General features: G+C 35.0%; 1 protein-coding gene across 14 annotated transcripts in view; it reads left to right on the top strand.

The window, feature by feature from the left end:
- The window catches only part of PARD3 (par-3 family cell polarity regulator), a 450998-nt gene that overhangs the window by 227398 nt on the left and 203836 nt on the right, over positions 1-19764 (top strand). For 12 of the 14 annotated variants that reach the window (XM_057432824.1, XM_057432817.1, XM_057432816.1 and 9 more), the window contains 3 exons: positions 2105-2188; positions 11602-11727; positions 13085-13467. In XM_057432824.1, coding sequence (XP_057288807.1) covers positions 2105-2188; positions 11602-11727; positions 13085-13467 — 593 coding nt within the window. The remainder of the gene's footprint in view (positions 1-2104; positions 2189-11601; positions 11728-13084; positions 13468-19764) is intronic. The other 2 variants (XM_057432818.1, XM_057432814.1) reach the window with 1 other exon arrangement.

Genomic DNA, 19764 nt, shown 5'->3' with positions numbered 1-19764 from the left:
AACTTACTGGCTTTTCATCATGTGCTACTTAATTCTTTTCTGGTTTGTTATCATACTCCTTTCTATCTTTGAAGTAGTTGGCCTAAACTTCTGAGAAAATCAGGAAGCAAAATTGAAACAGTCTCTCAGGAAGGCATAATTTCCTTTTGTCTTCTGTTTTTCAGAGTATAACATTAACATTTGGGGTGGATTTTTTTAAAAGAAAAAGTATGAGAAAAATAAGTGTCTTGAACTTATTTTTCTTGTAAAAAAAAGAAAGTTTGCTAACTCAAGCAGTAGAACAAGTTAAACAGTGTAGGCTGAGTTTGAAAACTGACTTTCACTTTTTGTTAAAGCTGAGTTTTTCTACTTATTACAGTTCCAGATGAATCACACTGATTTTCACTTGTTCTTTTCCTCAGCCCTCAATTTTCTTTTAAGCTAATAGGAAAGTCAGAAAAAAGGTGATCATAGGGAGCCATAAACATACGCCAATAGCAAAAGATGCACTTAGAGTATCTTTTGGAGGTGAAAGGCCTTGTTTCATTCCTGTGAGCTGCTTTGCACATTAGTTAATGAAAACATAGCCTTATTGTTCAGTGAGAGTGAAACGAAGTTAGCCCTCACAAAAACTGGGACAGGGAACATTACCAAATTCTGTAGTACTGTCAGTCTTAGAACATTGGTCTAGGTCCAAAGAATAACACATTTTTGGCTTATGTCTCCCAGCCCTCCTGTTGTTGCAATACTTTCTTGAGCTAAACAGTGGCATCAGAGGTACAGACCTTCCATTTGTGTTGTTTAAAAAAATGAGATAAAAAAAAAATCAGACATGAATCAAGGTGTACCACAAAGGTAAAATATATTAAAAAATTTAATGTGGAAGAAATAGAAAACCAACTGTAATGCAGGATTTGTGTTGACTTCCTAATAGTACGTGGTCTGGTTATTCTCAAATCCAGATAAAGTGCTGCAAGCATTCATGATGGGCCACCATATGATCAAGAGCTTATTGAAGGAAGTAGAAAATCTTTTACTGCTGTCATAGGGCATTGGGCCTGCTCTTTGCTCCATTTCTAGATTAAATTTGATTTGTGTGCTTATGAGAAACAAGCTTCTCAAACAAAGATCTGTGTTTATATATATGTAGTGCCAGGAAATATGGAAAGAGTATGTAATACTAGAGAGAGGCATAAGCCACAAATTTAGATCATGGCTTGCATTCTGATCTCTCACTTCCAGATTTACTGAGAGGTTTGGCCTTTGTGTATTATTTTCTCATTTGGGTAGTTATAACTCTTTATGGTTCATGGGCTATATTCCACCTTTCCAGATGTGGGCATGTTTCAAATACATCAGTAGATTTCATAGAAATCTATTTCTAGAATTTTTGCATGGCTCTTTCTGAACCTGTACTTTCCTCTTTCACTTCTCTCTTTGCAGCAAACGTATAATTGAAAACTAGATGTATAGTTCCTTCAGGGGGCTGTCTGGTTGGTTTTGAATATTATGGTTAAATCTTACTTTGGAGTCTTTGCCTAGTAAGGAGATACAGTAATCTTCCAATAAAAGAAAATGGAATTGCAGAAACCAAATTAATGTGGTTTAAATCTAGAAGACTTTAACTATTTAAAAAATTAATAATTCTCATTTGATTATGGGGTAGTTATGTGAACACTAATGTTGAGGCTAAGTGAGTGCTCTCTAAGAAAAAAATTAAGTGTGCTAGTTCTATGATCAGCTTTTAGACTTCTGAGGAAAAACTGTATGTGGTATTTAAGTTATTTCTGCTCAATGGTCCAAAAAATGAACTGAAATTTAACTTTAGAATAAAGAAGAAATAAACAACATGCATGCAATGAAGATGATACCTATTTTTACGTAGAAAAATAAGTTTACAAAAAATTTCTTTGAGCTTTGTCTGTTTTATTAATTGAAGTATTTTTGATGATTGATCTCCTTTCATGCCATCAGTTTAATCTTCAGGTACGTAGCATTCAACAGTGCTTTCATCACCATGACTTGATTTCTGGAATGGTTTTGTTTTGCTGTGTATGTTTGTGTGGGATTTTTTGGTTCCTTATCGGTACATGTTCATATTCCCTCATTCGTCATTGTCTCACAGTGATATGGTAAAGCTCGTAGAAGTCTCCAATGACGGCGGGCCTCTGGGAATCCATGTAGTGCCTTTCAGTGCCCGAGGCGGAAGGTAACGTACTGTGTAGGATTTTAATTGAATTGTAACTTTCTATGTGTTATCTTGATTGTGTTAGTTTTTATATTGTGTGCCTTTGCCTTCTATAGAATATCGTATGTTTTTCAAAAGGCAGTATTGCTGATTAAGAAAGGAAGAAATGCAAATTTACTGACTCCATACTTGGAATGGATTTTATAATGGAAAGGCTCTGCTTAAAAGGAGTTAGAACTGTGGGGTTTTAATAGAGGCCTTGTTGTAATCTCATGGGAAATTGTAGTATAAAGCCGTTTCCTTTTGGACTCTTTAATATTGTAATCTGCTGCTTTAGTTCAGATAGATATTTATGCAGCATTTCCTTGCTGACAGTTTAGAGCCACAAGTTCCCAAATAACAGTAGGAGTGTAAACCAGCAGCATCCTATGCCTGTGCTTTGGTAAGAATGGAAAACAATCATCACACTTTCAATATGTAGTGTTGTCCCATCTGCTGAGGTTAAAAAGAAGTAGTGAAACCAATTGAAACATTCATTTTCCGAAAGGTAAACTTGTTTTATTATATGACAGGCTGGAACTTCTGAAGTTGAATTGTTTAGAAAAAAAAAAAAGTGTAAAGAAAGTCCTTTACATTAAGAAGTGCAATGTGGGAGATTATAGTAGTAAACAGAATGCATCATCTCTAATGCTTACTTTGCTAAGGTAGAGTTTTAGCATTTAGGGCCATTAATATTGTCCTAGAAAAACAGCTTAACTTTTGTAGTAATTAGTGATGGATTTGAAGCTTTTACGTAAGTTGAAAAATGAAAGCTCTGCAGGAATACATGCAAATTTTATTTTGCTGATGCATATTCTAAGTATACACTGTATTTTCTTTCTAAGGAAAAGGGACACAAATATATACTTTGAAAGTAATCTTTGATTACACATGAGGGTGTTTTATAATCTCACATGCCTGTTGCACAGCAACAATATCAGTTTAGTAATTAAGAACAGAAATTACTTGCTATACATATATATCAAATATTAATTTCCTCTTTTCATCTATGATAATTTTTTTCTTCCTTCTATACTAAATATCTTCACAGGATTTTAAACAAAGTATAAGAGTATTATTTGCATTTGTTACTTGAAACCCAGTGGTTTCATAGCCATACTCTCAAGTATTAGGAGAAAATGTATTTTTGTTAATTTAAGGCTACTTTTTCTGAGGACTACAAGAACAAAATTCTGTAAGTGGTAAATTCTTCTCTTCATAATCTGAAATTCAGTAAATTCAGTGTGGGGACAGAAAGGGCATGAGTGAATGGTGCTTCAGACATAAGCCCAGAAGTAAATCCCATAAAGTTGGAAATGATTGAAATGTTCATGCAGTTATCTAGGATTTGGACAGTGTGAAGGCCAAGAAAAAGATGGGTTTAAGATGGGTTTACTAGGTTGGCTGCCTAGTAAGTACTTGTTTAATAAAATTGATCTTAGAAAGGTAAATTTTGACATTTTAAATAAGAATTTTAACTAGTAAAATTCACTTACAGGCTGTTAATGTAGTTTTCAAGTCTGAGGTGAAGCTTAAACTGTTTATACATAGTGAGAGCATGTAAAATGAAAAAGCCGTAAACACAGTAATAAACTATCTGACTTTTTTTTTAAAGATGTTATGTTAAGAGCTATGAAGGACTTTTAACTCTTTTTTGTTGAGTTTGAGATTATATGATATAGTTTTATTACACGAAAGCCTGTTTTAAATAAATGTTTAGAATTGTCACATTTAAAAATCAATTCTGTTACAAGGAAATAATTCTGATATCAAAATTTATCCCATTTTCCTTCATAATACTAGAACTGCCCTCGTTGAAAAATGGATGGTACATGCAATTGCTCTCTGAGGTTTTTTTTGACGCCCCTTAAAAATAAACTGCTGGAGAGCGGAGATTCTTGGGTCAATATCTTGAAAGTGTGGTGGAATAAAGTTGAGGAGGACCTTAGATATAGCTAAAACATTTCTCCTATGCTCTTTGCATCGTATTGGAGCAAAGGTAGAGTTCATTGCGTGGTATTATAAGCACTTCTGTTGTACTGCTGCTTTACTGTCAGCTGTGCCCACACCTCTACATGGTTTCACTGAGAGCAAATATATTTTCCCCAGCTGCCTGCAGCCAGCAGTGTGGGCAGGGAAAGGAATGCGGCCAACTTCAGGTTTGGAGTACTTGATGAGGAGTTTTGGTTTCTTTTTGCTTTGTCGCCTTTTTTGACCTTTTTTTTTTAATTTTTTTTTTTTTTTTAAATCCTTCCCTCCCCCAGCTCTTTCGAGCAGTAAAGGTATGGTTGGTTCTCCTTTTGCTAGAGTCAGAGGAAGAGCAGATGCTTGGCGTGGATTCTCTCCTGCCTGCTAGTTTCTCACTCTAGCACATGACTGCTCGTTGTTCCTCCTCTGGCTGCAAAGCAAAACGTTCCCTTCTACAGTGAAGTAACTTACCTGAGCAGATCCCCTTCTCAGTAGAAACCTAAATATACAAAACCAAACAGTACTCAGAAAAGATGTTGAGGGGTATCCAAAAGGAAAAGATCCAGTGTATCACATACTTTAGTCCTTTGGCCTACCATTGTGTCCTATAAGTTTGGTGATCAGTTCCAGTTATGCTGTTTTCAATTATTTTTCTTCCATTTCTCTTTGTTTGCTTTTGAAAATGTTACTCAATAGGCAAATAATATTTAATCAATAATTTTAAAAAGTGAAAAAGTATAAGAAAAGGCTAGTACAATTCTCCCTTTTTACCTCTGTGCAATAAGAAAGGGACATTTCCCACCAAAAATCTCCCCTCTCCCAAAGCAAACATTTGAAACCTTCAAAAATTGCATCACATAACTCTGTCCTTTATTTATATTGAGGAAATGCTTGATTTTTTCGTGATCCTTTGGGGGTTTGGCGTAAGAATCTGTTTTCAATGTTGGCTTTTGATCTTGAACAAAAACTATAAATATCTCTGCTTTGTCTATTTAGATGCTACTAAGTATTTCTGTTCCTAGTGAAACACAGACTTTTTTTTTAATGGAAAAAAATAAAATCTATCTCCCTAATTCTCTGGGAACAGTACTGTTGATTTGTACAGACATGGTCAAACTTTCTTCTGTGGATATGTTTCATTATTGTCCTCCTGTTTTTTCTTCTAGAATTTTATCAGTCCTTTATTGGCCTTTTTGATCATATGCTTTGAATAGCAGATATTGCTCACCTTACCAAAAGGGAGGAGGGGTATACATATTTATCACCTTATGGTTGTGAAGTTTTTCAATATTAAAGTTTTGTTTGTAAGACTTACACAGTTTTGCAGTGCCATAGATGCAGTGCTAAGCAGCATGGAAGGCATAAAAATGAAAGCAGAAAGAAAGACAGAATAGAAAGTTAACAGGAAAGTGTTTAGATGAAAGTAGACCAAAAAGGAAATGAATGAGAGGAAAGCATAAAAAGAAAGAAAATGTTAAATTTGTACAAAACTTCCTTTAGCACCAATTCTTCCTTCTTACTAGGTGCTCAGAGAGGGGGGCAAGCACTGAGTTCCCTAAGGATAGCATTTGAGCAGTCCTGGCTAATGGGAGATGCTATGTTGATGCATAAATGGGGTTACGTTGAGATCTTCTCTGCAAGCTTCATCGTAATTATACTGTTATACTGTTACAAGGTCTCTTCTATTTTAAAGTCTTTGAAATCTTCTCAAGCTCTGTACCCTGGCTGTTGTTCCAAAATCCTGCCATGTCAGTCTTTGGAAGGAGATCCAACTGACACAAGAGTATATGAGATAAAATCAGAAATCTCTGTGAATAATGACATGGAAGTCATAGTCCCATATTCCCAAGACTACTCTGAAGTCTACTTAGTAAAAGAGAACAGAAATGGATTTGGATATTCGTCTGAAAACTCCATAAAGAACATCCGTTAATAAGTATCAGACATGTTACTTTGATGTAGAGCAGTATGTAGGCCTCTGCCAGCTATTTGAAGCAAGCCATAAAATCCATGATAAACCACACAGCTAAAACCTGGCAGCTAAAAATACTTATTTGAGTTTGTGCTACATGTCCTAAATGGAAGGAAGTCTCATAAGAATGGGAAAAGTAAGAGACTGAATTTTATTGCCTTTTTTCAGTTTAAATGACAAATTTAACAGATTTTATAAATGAAAAAAAGACACCAAACCAACCAAACAAACCCAAATGAAGGCAGGCATTGATGTATACATAATCCGTGGACTTGAAAATTGTTTATACATTTTTCTGTTTTGTAGTTCTATCTTTTTGCTTTTAGAGGAAATGCCCTTTGTTTTCTAGAATTTATAAATCACCTCATATTTCAATGTAAAAGTTTTAGTCTTTTACTCAACACATGAAGAAAACTAAAGTAATATCTAATGGCCATTGTCTATACTGAGAGTCCTTAATTCTGCCTTCAGGGTGTCTCTCTAACTCTGTTTGATCATCTAGGAGATATGTACTATCTGCATCCCCATTTATTCATCTCCTGCATTTCCAGCCTTTTAAATCTCAAAGATAGCCATGGTTTTCAAAAACATATGCATTTGGAGAAGATTCCCTCTGGTGTGAATGTACCATTCCCTCACTCTTTTAGCTGACTTCAAGTCTTTCCTTGTCTGATCTCAGATTTTTTAAAGTTACATAAGCTTAATTTAAAGTACAATTCAAGCTAAAAAAACTGAGTAGTAGTTACCAAGGGTTGGAAATTGGTTCCAACTTCAGGCGTGAAAACTGATAAAGTTATTTTAGTGCCTCCACATTAGCGCTGTGACGTCAGTGTTGTGCAAAGAAGTTTATGTCTAATTTAGCACTGATCAGCCACAATAATTTAAGTTGAACAAACAAGATGATTTACCTACTGTGACCTATGAATCTCAGGAAATTTATACTGTGTTTATGTTCCTGTAGATTTCTCTGAGATTTTTCATTGCATGAAACTGTTACACATGAGCTTTTCCATCAATCATTATTTTTGCACCTTAATCTAGTTTTTGCCTTTTCAGGTTAGTGATTTTGCATAAATGTCTAAATTGGTTATTTTCTGTTCTGTCTGATTTGATTATATTACAGTTAGCTTGCAGGTAATAGGTAAATAACTTCAGTGTGTATGTACAACAGGCGGTGATGGCCAAATCATATTCTAGATGCTCAATGTAATATTTTTATTACTCTCATAGTATTTACACTGTCAGTTTTTATTAAGACAAAGTATCGTCATTTCCATACAGCTGGATGGCATGTGGGGAGTTCACAGTTTCAAAGAACTAACCAGACTAACTCAGGCAATTTAGATGTCAATAAAACATTTGCTGCTTGTTTCTAATTTTATCATTGGTTGTAATTTATACTGAGAACTGAAATGTTAACACATGTAGCTGAGTGTATTTTAATTGCATAATTAGAGTAATGAACCTGGTGGAAATACAGTGGTGAAAATGCTAATATAATCTAAGTTGTTTACGTTCCCAATTAGATATTTAAAGCAAATACAAAGATTGAGCTCTGTGCTTTGGTACTGTTTCCCTTCTGTATCTTGCAGAACAATATTGAATCTCATTCTTGAAAAGTTATAGTTTAATATGCATACAGTGGAAGAATTTATGTTAGAAAACACATTGATTTACTTTAAGTGGGAAAGATTAAGCAAATTCAAATGCACCCATATATTTCTATGCTATATGGTTGTACTTAAACAAATACGTAAACTGGCTTTTGTATTTTATACTAGATTAGTTTACAGGCTTTCAGAATTTATGTTTTCCTAATGTGGGAAACAACATAGAAACTGTAGTAGAGCTACATTTCCACTTACCAGGATTAATGATGGTGGCATACGGCAGGGAAAGAAAATCTAATTAGTCTTTAAGTTATTGCATATTTGCAATATCAAGTCTACTTTGTTTTTCTCCAGTTACTGCAACAACAAACATGAATTCCCATAATGCCTTTTTTAAGAGTCCTGTTCTGACATCTAACCACAAACAATTTTCATGAACATATATTTTCTGCAAGTTCTGGAAGAGAGTTCTCTCCTTTGCAGAATTGCATTTGGGAAGTTGTTTCTGGAACTGTGTCTAAAGGGATTTTTTGCTGTATGTGTTTATATATAAAAAATTAAATAAGTTAAAAGGCATTGTGGGAATCCTGGTTTCACATTTGACTCAGGTTGTTTGTCCAGCCTTAAATCAGTTCTCAGTGACTTTAGCTTTATGTAGCCTGGTTAACCTAGCTCTAGCATTTGTTAAAAAGCAGAATCCTCATGAGCAGCCTATGTTGTGTCTGACATGAGGAATGCTGCATTAATAGAACTTGTAGCGTTTGTTTAATGAGATTATTGACTGGTAGTTTGTATGTTACATTGTTTTACTATTGATTAGGGTTAGTATTATTTTTAGGAGATTTGAGAGCTTAGGTGAAGTAAATTCAGCAAATGACAAACTGTGCATAAAGACGCATCTTGCATTAATAATTTAATGTAATTTCAGAATGCAACATAATAGCAACATTTCAAGAAAAGTGCTATGCAAAAACCACTGATAAAGCAATTATTTTGTAATCACAATTTGTAGAGATATTGGAATGAAAGAATCATATATTTTCTATAGTGTATTATCATAGTATTAACTCGGAGTGTTGTACTTTGTGTAGAATGTGTTTTGATATTTAGTATACTGATATTTTAGTATTTTTCATATTTAACCATATAAACAAAATACTGGGTATTCTCTCATGCAAGCATTGCGTACACATCCAAATTCTCAATTGTCTGTGGTCACTAAAGAGGAGCACACCTGCATCCAAGAGCTTTTAGGCATGAAGTGAAAGAAGAGTAGACACAATTCCTTCTCCCCCTCAAATATTGTGGTTGTCTTCTTTCAAATGTAGCATTCCCAAGTTCATATTTTCTTGCTTATTTATCCTTTCCCCATTTGAGATAATCCTCTTCAGGAACTTCACTTTGGGGCTCAAAGACATTGTCTCCTCAGAGAAATTCAATAACTCACAAGTGAAAACCTCATAAACTTGTTTTCTAACCATCAGTTTTATATGTATGACAACTATAATTCTGATAAAAATATGTTGTGAAGCCATAGAAGTATTTTTTCCTTTTTATCGTTAACATTCATAACTTATTTTAGTGCTTTCTGCAACTAGTAATCTGTAAAGTTTTATTTTTTATAATTATCAGTTTTAAAAATCAGAGATTGTTATTTTAGTGAACAGAGGGAAAAAGAGATTGAATCAATATTTTTTAAAAATTGTTTCCTTTTGTTTCCTGTGACAACATACTTTCATAATTATCAGCAAATCTTAGTACGAGAAATGGAGCACAGCATGGTCAATTAGGTTAGTGTGTGACTGTTGGGGACATTTAGAATTTTTGTCATGCAAATGATTAGATGATTGTGGGAAATGCAAGCAGAAAACCACCTAAAATATCTACTACTTTGGTGATCAGAAAAATCGAAAACAAAACCAAACAACAACAACAACAGCAACAAAACAAACATGGAAGAACTGGTTTTGTTTTGGGAAATTTTGGGAAATTAGTTTTGCTTATATTATTTTCCTTTTCAGTGGGAAATGTTGGTTTGTTGGAAGGAATCTACAAAAGGTTGAGCTTTCCAAACCAAAAGCAAATCAGCTTGGAATGGGGAGAGATAGGACTGGATACACACTGGTATTTTCTGAAATGCGTGTAATCTAGAGAAGTGATACATTAGATTTATAAAATTTTTCTGGTCCTTGTGCTCACCAGTGTTACTGCAAAGAGACATATTGCTTATTGCAGCAGCTGAGTTAAAGTCAAGCGCAGGCACAGTTAACAACAGTGACTGCAACCAAGCGGTCCATTGGGAACCAAATGAAGGTGGAAAATGTTTGCCTTCGATGGGACCCCTGGTGAGGTCAAAGGTGCAGTATGTTAAGTGTTTGCAAAATACTCCATATCAGTTAGAAACAGAATAGTATCACTTAAATGTTAATATGTTAATCAAGCTTCATTTGATGATTTGTCAAAATGCTTTATGTTGTTTTTCTCCTCACGGTCTGTTTACATGTATGTAAACATCATATCTTAATGTCTCTAGGTGTGGACATACTACTAGGATTGTTTCTCTTACTCCTTTATCTGCCTTGTAGGAGAAAGCATATGACTGTTCTGTAAAATAAATGTCTTATTTGCATATGTTGATGATATATTGGTAAATGAAGAATTTAAAGTGGAAGAAATAAGTTAGTTTTGTTTTTCTGACTCTGTTGATGAAGTGCTGAAGTGCATAGATAACTTTTAAGCATATGAAGAGTCCTTTCAAGCATCATTGACCACTCATTTACTTTGAGGTATGTGTGAACCTGAAGTGCTATAATCATTGACAGTTTTGTGCTAAAAGACATGCGTGGTCTTGCATATCCTGCCATACAACCAAGTATTTTTCATGCTGTGCCTTAAAATGACACCTGTAAAAGTAATGCTGTTGACTTGGATGATGTGAACCTGACCCACTGATACATCCTGTGGGTTTTCAATGTAAAGCTGATCTTCTTGAAAAAAAAATAAAGCTCAGTGTAGATGCAAGAATAATTCAGAAGACTGAGTCCTTCTTCAAACCTAGAATTCAGGTATAGAAACATTCTATCCTACCAGTACCTCAGAAATCCACTCTTCAGGATCCATTTGATAAACTCAGGTTGAATATACGTTTACCTTTTCTCTCAACAAAGTCCTTAAGATGGTGACCAACTCATTGCACAGAAGCTATCAAATGGTACTTGTCTTCAGTTATTACTGAAACAATTTAAGATAATATGCTGAATTAAAAATGGTATTTACATTTTTATTTCCTCTTTGTTCTTTAGTTAAAAAAAAAAAAACAAAAACAGGTTTAAAACTAAAAGCATTTGGTTTGCATGAAGTTCCTGAATCATTTCTCCATCCCTTCCTTATAGGCTGCTTATTATGTGAGATGACCTCACCTTCTATTTGCACAGAAGCAGTAGCTAGCTGTGGTATTTTCTGCTAATTTGGAAACCCAAACTTTAAGTAAAACCTGTTCAACTTCAGTTAACTAGCAGAAAATATGCTGGCTTTTAGGTGTGTGCAACTTCTTGGAGCTTTTACTGCTCAGAAATCTAGGCCTTTGGCAAGAATGGATATGTGATCGTCATACTGTCTGTTCATTCTTTCTTTTAAATTACGTGCTTGATTCACCTAGGCCTTTTGTTTCATTTAGAAAGGATAATAATTCAGGTAATGCTTAAATTATTTGAAATGATGGTATCCTACTTCAAAGTAAAGATGGTTTCAAATTTAGATGTTACTGTGATAAAATATTATTTCAGTAGGATTTTCTCTGCTGCAAATTTTTCAAACAGTAATAATTCATAATCTTAATGTTCCAGAACCCTGGGGCTGCTTGTGAAGCGATTGGAGAAGGGTGGAAAAGCTGAGCAAGAAAACCTTTTTCGTGAGAATGATTGTATTGTCAGGATTAACGATGGAGACCTTCGGAATAGGAGATTTGAACAGTAAGTCTACCTGCCACACATTACATTGCATTATTTAATCTTTTAACACTGCACCTTGCAGTAATTTGAGGAAAGTAAGAGAATATTGACTAAGCTTGCCTTTTGATAAAGAAGAGTTATGCTAAAGGACATTAGGGGCTTTTAATTAGCCAACTATGAAGAAACCAGGATAATTATTGTCATTAGAGTATAAGCACTTTTTATTTGATTTTTTTTGCACATTACCAATTTTTTTTCTTCTTGTATTGGTAAACTGTTTATCCTGAAATTCCCAGATGACTTTTGCTCTTATGCTTGCACTGCATCATATTCAACATAACTGGACACCATGGAAATTTTATTTTTAACATTTTAAAAACACCTGTGGTATTGTGTGCCTGAGAATGAAAGTTATTGTTAGCAGAAACTTCCTAGAAAAGTTTTGAGAGATCATAAATATTTGCTCAGTGGATGCCTGAACTTGGTATAATCTCACAGTGGTGAATCAGAGAGATTTTTAAAAGTGAAATCAGGTTGTAGTTCACACACAGATAATTGAAAGAGGAAGTAGAAAAGAGGTATGCAGAAAATTAGGGTTTTCAAAGATTAAAATATTGTTCAGAAAACCCTAACGTGTTAAGGGCCAGAGGAATATAATGTATTCTGATTGTCTTTTACTCAACACGTGTTTGAGGTGTGCGTATTATTTCTTTGACAGTAACCTGATTGGAACATGACCCTGTACCCTAGGCTTGAAAGTTGTTTGTCTCTGCTTGTTCTATGGTTCTGTATCACAGTTTGTAAAGTTCATGAAGAGAATTGTTAACTTCTTGTACTTTGGATCGTGACCTAGAGCCCAATGTCTGTGCAGGATTAAGCTTTTTTCCTATTCCTTTATATTTTATTCTGAAAAACTACTAAAAGTGTAAACGAGACTTCTTGCAAGACTGCATATATGCTCAGAAAATGATGGAAATATATAGTCTTTGTATAAAGGGTAATTTTCATTTTAATAATTCTGTTGTCACTGTGACTACTGTTATTACAGTTACCACAATTGCCAAGTTTCAAACCAAAAGGACACTGCAGTCCTGCCATAGAACTGTCTGCATTTGAAGACTGTGGTTAAAATTTTTGCTTTTCCAAATCCAGTATTTGGTGTGTTAGTTGTTAAGCATATTTAACTATTATGTTGCCCTATGGCAATAAAACTTAGCCAAAAGCATACCAAGTAAACTAGGGAACAGATTAATGCTTTATGCTTGAGTGCAATGTATCTGTCAGCTCATGTTGCTTAATTAACATTAGTAATTATGCTTATAATGTCTTGTAGTCTGCAGTCCTAATTTGCCAATTTTCTGTTCATTTTGAAACCTAGAGCACAGCATATGTTTCGCCAAGCCATGCGTACGCCATTCATTTGGTTCCATGTGGTCCCTGCGGCAAATAAAGAGCAGTATGAACAGTTGTCCCAAAGCGAGAAGAACACATATTACTCTAGCCGGTTCAGCCCTGATGCCCAGTATGCTGACAGCAAAAGTATTAACAATTCTGGACTTCACACATTACAAAGAATGTCTCGAGCGGGCAACCAGTCCGATCAGACAGACTCCTACTCGCAGCTACCTCATAGTGTGAATTCATCAGGGAAACCACCCTCTGGCCTGGTACCATCACCTCAGAAAGTTCTCACCTCCACTGCAAACACTGGGTATAACACCAAAAAGATAGGGAAGAGGCTCAGTATACAGCTGAGAAAAGGTAAGGCACTGGTGTGCTCCTCATAGAGCATGAGGTATGTGTGCGTAGTTTATGTTCACGTGTCCAGTGCTATTGTATTGGGCAGGACAGCTTGCAGTAGCATGGGGAATATGATGAGTTGATTTTGTAGCCACGGGTTGAGTTGTCCCTGATAGCATGTCCAGGAGTCTAGCCGTGCATTCGGTGTGTGTGGTGTGTTCGCAAAAGGCTGTTTTGAAAAGTGCCTTAAGATTGTTTCTCAAGTATCAGAGGAGCGCTGTAAGTGCTGCAAATTCTGTTGGCCAAGACCCAGGGAGTGGTGAACTACTTAATATAAATAAATAAGCTAAAATGGCCCATATTCTGTACTTTACAATTATCATGACTTTTCAAATTGAGTAACTGTGGTTTTGCCATTAGATTTAAAGAGTGTGTTGGATCCACTTGATAAATTGGACTTTATAATTTCCAGCTAAAGCTTTTCTTTATTCCACAGGGATGTGAAAGTCTTTGTTTAAATGGTTGAGATGTAATGTGATATTTCCTATTTTGGCCTTTATGCTAGTGTAATTTGTATGGGGGTGAGAGACTATTTAAGGACAGAGGAGGAAGTAGTGAGTGCCTATCTCAATATCTGTGTTATATGTGCATATGTAGATGCATTGGTACAGCTGTGGAATTTTTATGATGTGTTAAATGTCCTAAGCGAGAAATTTGGTTTTTTTTTGTAGTTATGATGTAGATGCTTTTAAGATAATTTGAAGTATAACAAAAAGCCTTTAAGATGTAAGTATTTCTTAGCTCTTGAGAAATGATTTTCTAAAAGGATTACACATGCTGTAAGCTTTCTGGTATTAAAATGAACACGTTTAATGTTAGATATAATTTGACCTCTGGCAGCAAGATTAGGTTTTACATTACACAGCAAAAAGTTTACCCATTTGACAGTATTATTTATGAACTCAAATACATTCCCCTTACAATATTGTATGTCCTTAGTGTTAATAATTGTTACTAATTAATCTTTTTATCAAAAGGTATTGAAGATAGTGCATTGAATGGTAGAGATTTCACAGTTTCAGAGGTACAAGGCTACTTGTCACATTATCATTATGTGTTCCTTTCCATGAACTTCACGTGAGCCACCAGATTGCTTCTTTCTGGTTGCTGAATTTTGAGCTCTACAAACTTGGATGACATAAGGTTGAGTTGACAGTTTGCTTCTGTTGTTGATGCTCCTTCAAGAAATTCTTTAGGCCATCAGCTCAGATCAGCCTGCTTGGAAAAAGTTACTGGCTGAGTAAGGAATCACTGTGCTTACAAATACGCTCTCAGTCACTACAGTGATTTTTACCTAATTTTTGTGTCTGCAGAAGCCTGTAGAAATACCACTCGGGCATTACATAAAAGGATTCTTAACCAGGAATGGAAATATGCATTTTATATATTTTAAAAGCACCAAGAAATAAATACAGAATATCAGAACAAAGTATTTTTGCGCTAAACAAATGTGGCGTTGTAACTGCTCACAAGATGCGAGAATGCAATTTCATGTGTTATGGATGCTTTGACTGTGATATGAGGTTATGTTTTGGACATCTTGCACTGAATGGTGTTTCATAAATACTCTCCCCATTTCTGTAATGTAATTTAGCCTTGTTGGTAGCAATATATTAGATAGTTATGGAATGAAGGAGATGATTGCTAGCTGTTGATGGAAAGTGATCTATATGATACTTTAACATCTAGTTCACACCAGAGGAGCTTGATGGCTGTTGCGCTAGTAAAAGCTTTGAAATACATATCTAGAATATATTTCAAAAGTTTAGAGGGAATGTTTGTGCCTAACAATTTTCTTACATGAAGATACTACTTATAAAGAAAAGGCATCTAGCTCAGCTTATAGACAGACAGAAACTCTTTAGTGTACTGTATTTTGTGCATGGTAATTTTTAGTTTTTTTTTTAAATTGTACATAAGAAATAATACCTTTTTATCATTGATGTCTTTCATTTGTTAATATCCATAGTAGAATGAGACATGTCCTCCCAGTCTGGCTGTCATTTGACAACTCTGAAACATACATGTGGAGAAACAAACGAAGTGAAACACTTAAGGATACCCCCAAGTAGTTGTTATAAATATGAGTGCAAAAGGGATGTTGATTGTCTTTGATTATTTCTAATGAAGGATGTTGTAATAAGACAGGCTTTATAGATATTTAACAAACGTGCTTGCTTTGTAGCTAACAGACAGCAGTTATTTCAGCATTTACCATCATTAGATTAAAAACCCCTTGTAGGGTGCATTAAGGCATACCAGCACGTAAAGCTTCATCTTGAAATTCACTTTGGATTTAACCTGTGCATTCCGGTTACTGATGTACTATATAAGAATTGACTTTTTATCAATACAGACAGACCTTCTCTATTACAGCCATGTTTCTGTATATTGCATGAGCTTTATTATGCAAAATGACATGGTAAGATAACCCTACAGAATGTGCTTCTGTAATTATGATTTCTTAATTTTTATTGCTGTTTTGGCATTTTAAAATAACCTGATCTTTCGTAGGATTTAGCTGTTTAATAAAGTCAGACGAGAAGGTCAGTCATATGTTTCAGTCAATGCAGAATGTTTGTTGGCTTTTCTAAATGAAAATGGATATCTGTTTATCTTTCCTTAAAGGTTAGGGCCTGAACTTTTAGCATATAGATGTAGGGGTTATTGCTGATATTCTAATGCCATTAAGGCTGTGTAACAGTCTGGCTTAATAGCTCACACAAATTAAGATAGTGCAAGACATGACAGTGAGACTGTGTTTGCATGTGTTTTGGTGTAAGCTGATACACAGTAAGTATAAATAAATAAAAATAGTTCTTTACAGCTAATATATAGAGAAAATAAGACCACTGATATAACACACAGAGTGTTAGAACAAATTTTGACCTCATATACACCAGGACAATTCCAGAGTGTTCTTTTAATTTGACTGCAAGAGTTCGAGCCAATGCAATAGAGAGAAATTTAATCTAGCACTTATTAAATAATAAATAACCAATTATACAACAAATGATTTTAAAGCTTAGTCTTTGAGCACTGAGTAACTCACAGTGTTTAGCCTGATACTTGCTAAAGCATTGAAAAGACTTTTTAATTGCACACTGTATTACTCAGGTTTCATATATACTGTTTATAACAGTATATATGAAACTAAGTATATATGTATATAATAAGTTGCTGTACTAAGACCAGCCTGAACTACTCAGTCTTAAAACTAGCTTCGTTTTATTTGTTAGCCCTTAAGTATAATGTTTGTTGCATCGGATCTTTTCTATCGATAACTACATATTTATTTGGCTAAATTAAATATGTAATTCTTGAGGTAAAAGGTCAAAACCGAGCTCTTGTTTTTTAAGTTGGTCCTAGTTCCACAAAATATAATGCTGTTTTTTGTCTGAATTATTCAGTGTGTGAGGACTTCAGTCCACATCTCCCTGCTTTCAGAGAGCAGCTTAACTACCAGCCATGGGAGTTGCGGTCATCTCCTCCTTTATGGCCCAAAGAGTTTTGTCTTCTGCAAAATAGCATAGCTTAAAGAGAAAGAAATGAGTGACACAGCTGCAGGATACTGTACATCATGAAAGCTGTAGGAATCAGCAAGTGCATCACAGAAATGAAATAGGACCTGTGTTCTAGGAGATGGTGAGTCCTGAGAGGAGGGAGACACCCTTGTGCAATGCAGCAGAGAAAAATAGTTAAATTGTAGATGTGAGGAGGATTATGAGACTTGTTGCTCTTCAGAATTTCTTGTTGGATTCTCATTTGGCTTGATGATTTAATAATGCTCCATCTTATATACAGAGCTAAGCTTAAATGCTGCAAGTCCCACCACGTGATTGGGCATTCAGGGTTACGGCACAGCGATAGTTAGCCCTGCGGTATCTAAGTTCCTTCCTGCAAGAAGTCATTAGAAACACAAATAATGTGCAGTGGAAAGTCTGAAAGTACACTAATTTAAAATTGCATAATATTTGCTATGGAGTAAAGCACATCTGTGGATGATTACTTGTTTTACTTGTGTTTATGTAGCCGAGTGTACAAGATAGGACCCTGAACTTGTCTGTATCATGTATCTAAAGTGTACAGATTTACATGCATTTTTCATCGTATTTGCTTGTTTTCCCATACAATTTCTTGAGCCAGACTTCAAATTGACATTTTGAATTTTATTTAAAATTTGTTTTGAAGTGATGTGTTCTCTTCTCTTAGACTGATTTTAGAATTCCTGTTCAGATGCAGTAGGGCTTTTTGTCACTTTTGAAATGAAGCATTCCTAAATTATTGAAGTGACCTTGAGAAATGAGATTCAAAAGGGGAAGCAAATAATTTTGGGTATTATTAGCCTCTGAAGAAAAGTAAACTGCATCAGGTTTCATCTTCCCATTTTTTAGAAACACTTCTGATCACTTTATTAGTAGGCTGTAGCAAAAAGGGAATAATGTTTCTATTGGGTTGAGCAAAAATCTTTCTGAGAGGTCTGAGCTTTGCTTGGAGAAGAAAAAAAAAATGTTCCCAATCACTAAACTACATAAAAATGTGTCACTTAGGAAAGGCAGAGCGTGTTCTTTGTCTTTCATAAGTAATCTGCGCTTGTCCTTTATGTGCACAATCCTTTATTCCCTTGAAGGACTGTTCACCCGCATGGATTTTCCGTATTTAGATTGTTCTGAAATGTTCTCTGCTTTTCTTGCAAAAGTGCTAACAAATCTGTTGCCCAGTTGTCTGCTTATCAACATTTCCTATTGTTTTAGAAGTGAGATGATGATGGTGATGATGATGATGATGATGATTATTATTACTATTATTTAATTTAAGGAGCTCTGTACTGAAGTACCTGAGAACTCATCTGCATTTTCTTAATTTAGAGGAGAGAGAAAAGCATGACTTACTTCTAGCTCTGCTTGCAATCCTGAAAGGGAAGATAACTGTACAAGATGTATCCTAGTAAGTTGACAGTATAGGTCCTAAGAAGTTGACAGTGTAGGTCCTTCAAATATTCCTTATTGGGTCTCTGAACTGATGTCACTTTGAGAGAGACATGAAAGCACTGGAAGTAGTGCAGAGGTTATGCTTGATTTTTCTCTTGTGTTCTGACAGTGTTTCTACCCAGCAGTGCATTTTGCTGCTGAGAATTCGGACCTGTACCTGGTGCTGGATGAGGAGTACACAATTTTTTGTGCAGACAAGCCTTAGAAAGAGAGAAACTTTATGCCAGAGACACTTTTTCCACAGTCAAGATGATAATCCTATCATTAGTGAGAAATATAATACTTCTTCACTGGGACATAGCAGAAAGTCCAGCCACCTCCAGTAAGATTTAATAAATTTTTTAACATCCTGTCAGTTTGTGATCAGTCTGATCCCAAATAGGATGATGATGTTAATTTTGAATATATGCTAAGTTACATGAAAGTATGTCTGTCATCTCCCCTGCCTTAATGCTACTAGAACATTTTTCATCTAAAACAGCAACTAAAACCTCAAATATGTCCCTCTTCTGTTTGTACAATATAGTTGTTTTACTATCATAACTGCTTTTTTAATTCACTTAAAACTACTTTGTCTTCAGCTCAGCTGAGCTCTTGAGGGTAATGTGAATTTAGAAGGCGTGTTCAGCATCACAGTCAAGAAAAAAGGGGAGCTCTAACTTGTCGAGAGAGCTACTGATTTATCAAAGAAGCCTAAGAATTTGAACTACACAAATTAGTGGGTAACTTAAAAATGTTATTGTCAATCAGTGTTAGCTGATCATTGTCAGAGGTGACAGCTAAGCAGAAGGAAGATGTTTTCTACCCTCTCTCTTTTTAAAAATCTCTAAAAGAGAAGTTGAACATAGCTTAAATAATCCAGACCTTGCAAAGTAAAGCTTCTAGATTTGAGTAGAGTGACCCTTGTGTTTTCAGAAAGATGGACATTCCTTCTATTTTCTACTCATGTTCTGGTTCAGCCTGTACATATGTCCAGTTTCTCCCATATCACTAGTATAAATCAGAGGTATCAGAGGAGCCTGCAGTGTGTTTGCACAGTTCTCTCATTATTATAATGGAGTTTTACACCCTAAGAAATGAAAACATTTTAGCAGCAGGGAGATACTAAGTTCTTATATTAATTTCTGTCAACAGGAGAACTGAAATGCATAAAGATAACTTAAATCAGTTAAGTGTATAAAAAGAAAAAAACAAAAATCAATCTAGCCACAGAAGTCGTATTTATTTTTCGCCTTGGCTGAATGTATCTATTTATTTCCCAGTATTG

The sequence above is a fragment of the Pezoporus wallicus genome, unplaced genomic scaffold (assembly GCF_028554395.1).
Source record: "Pezoporus wallicus isolate ANWC-B61680 ecotype Strahan unplaced genomic scaffold, APGP_CSIRO_Pwel_v1 scaffold_2584, whole genome shotgun sequence".
In the NCBI taxonomy this organism is placed as follows: Eukaryota; Metazoa; Chordata; class Aves; order Psittaciformes; family Psittacidae; genus Pezoporus; species Pezoporus wallicus.
This window is presented reverse-complemented; position numbering and strand designations above follow the sequence as displayed.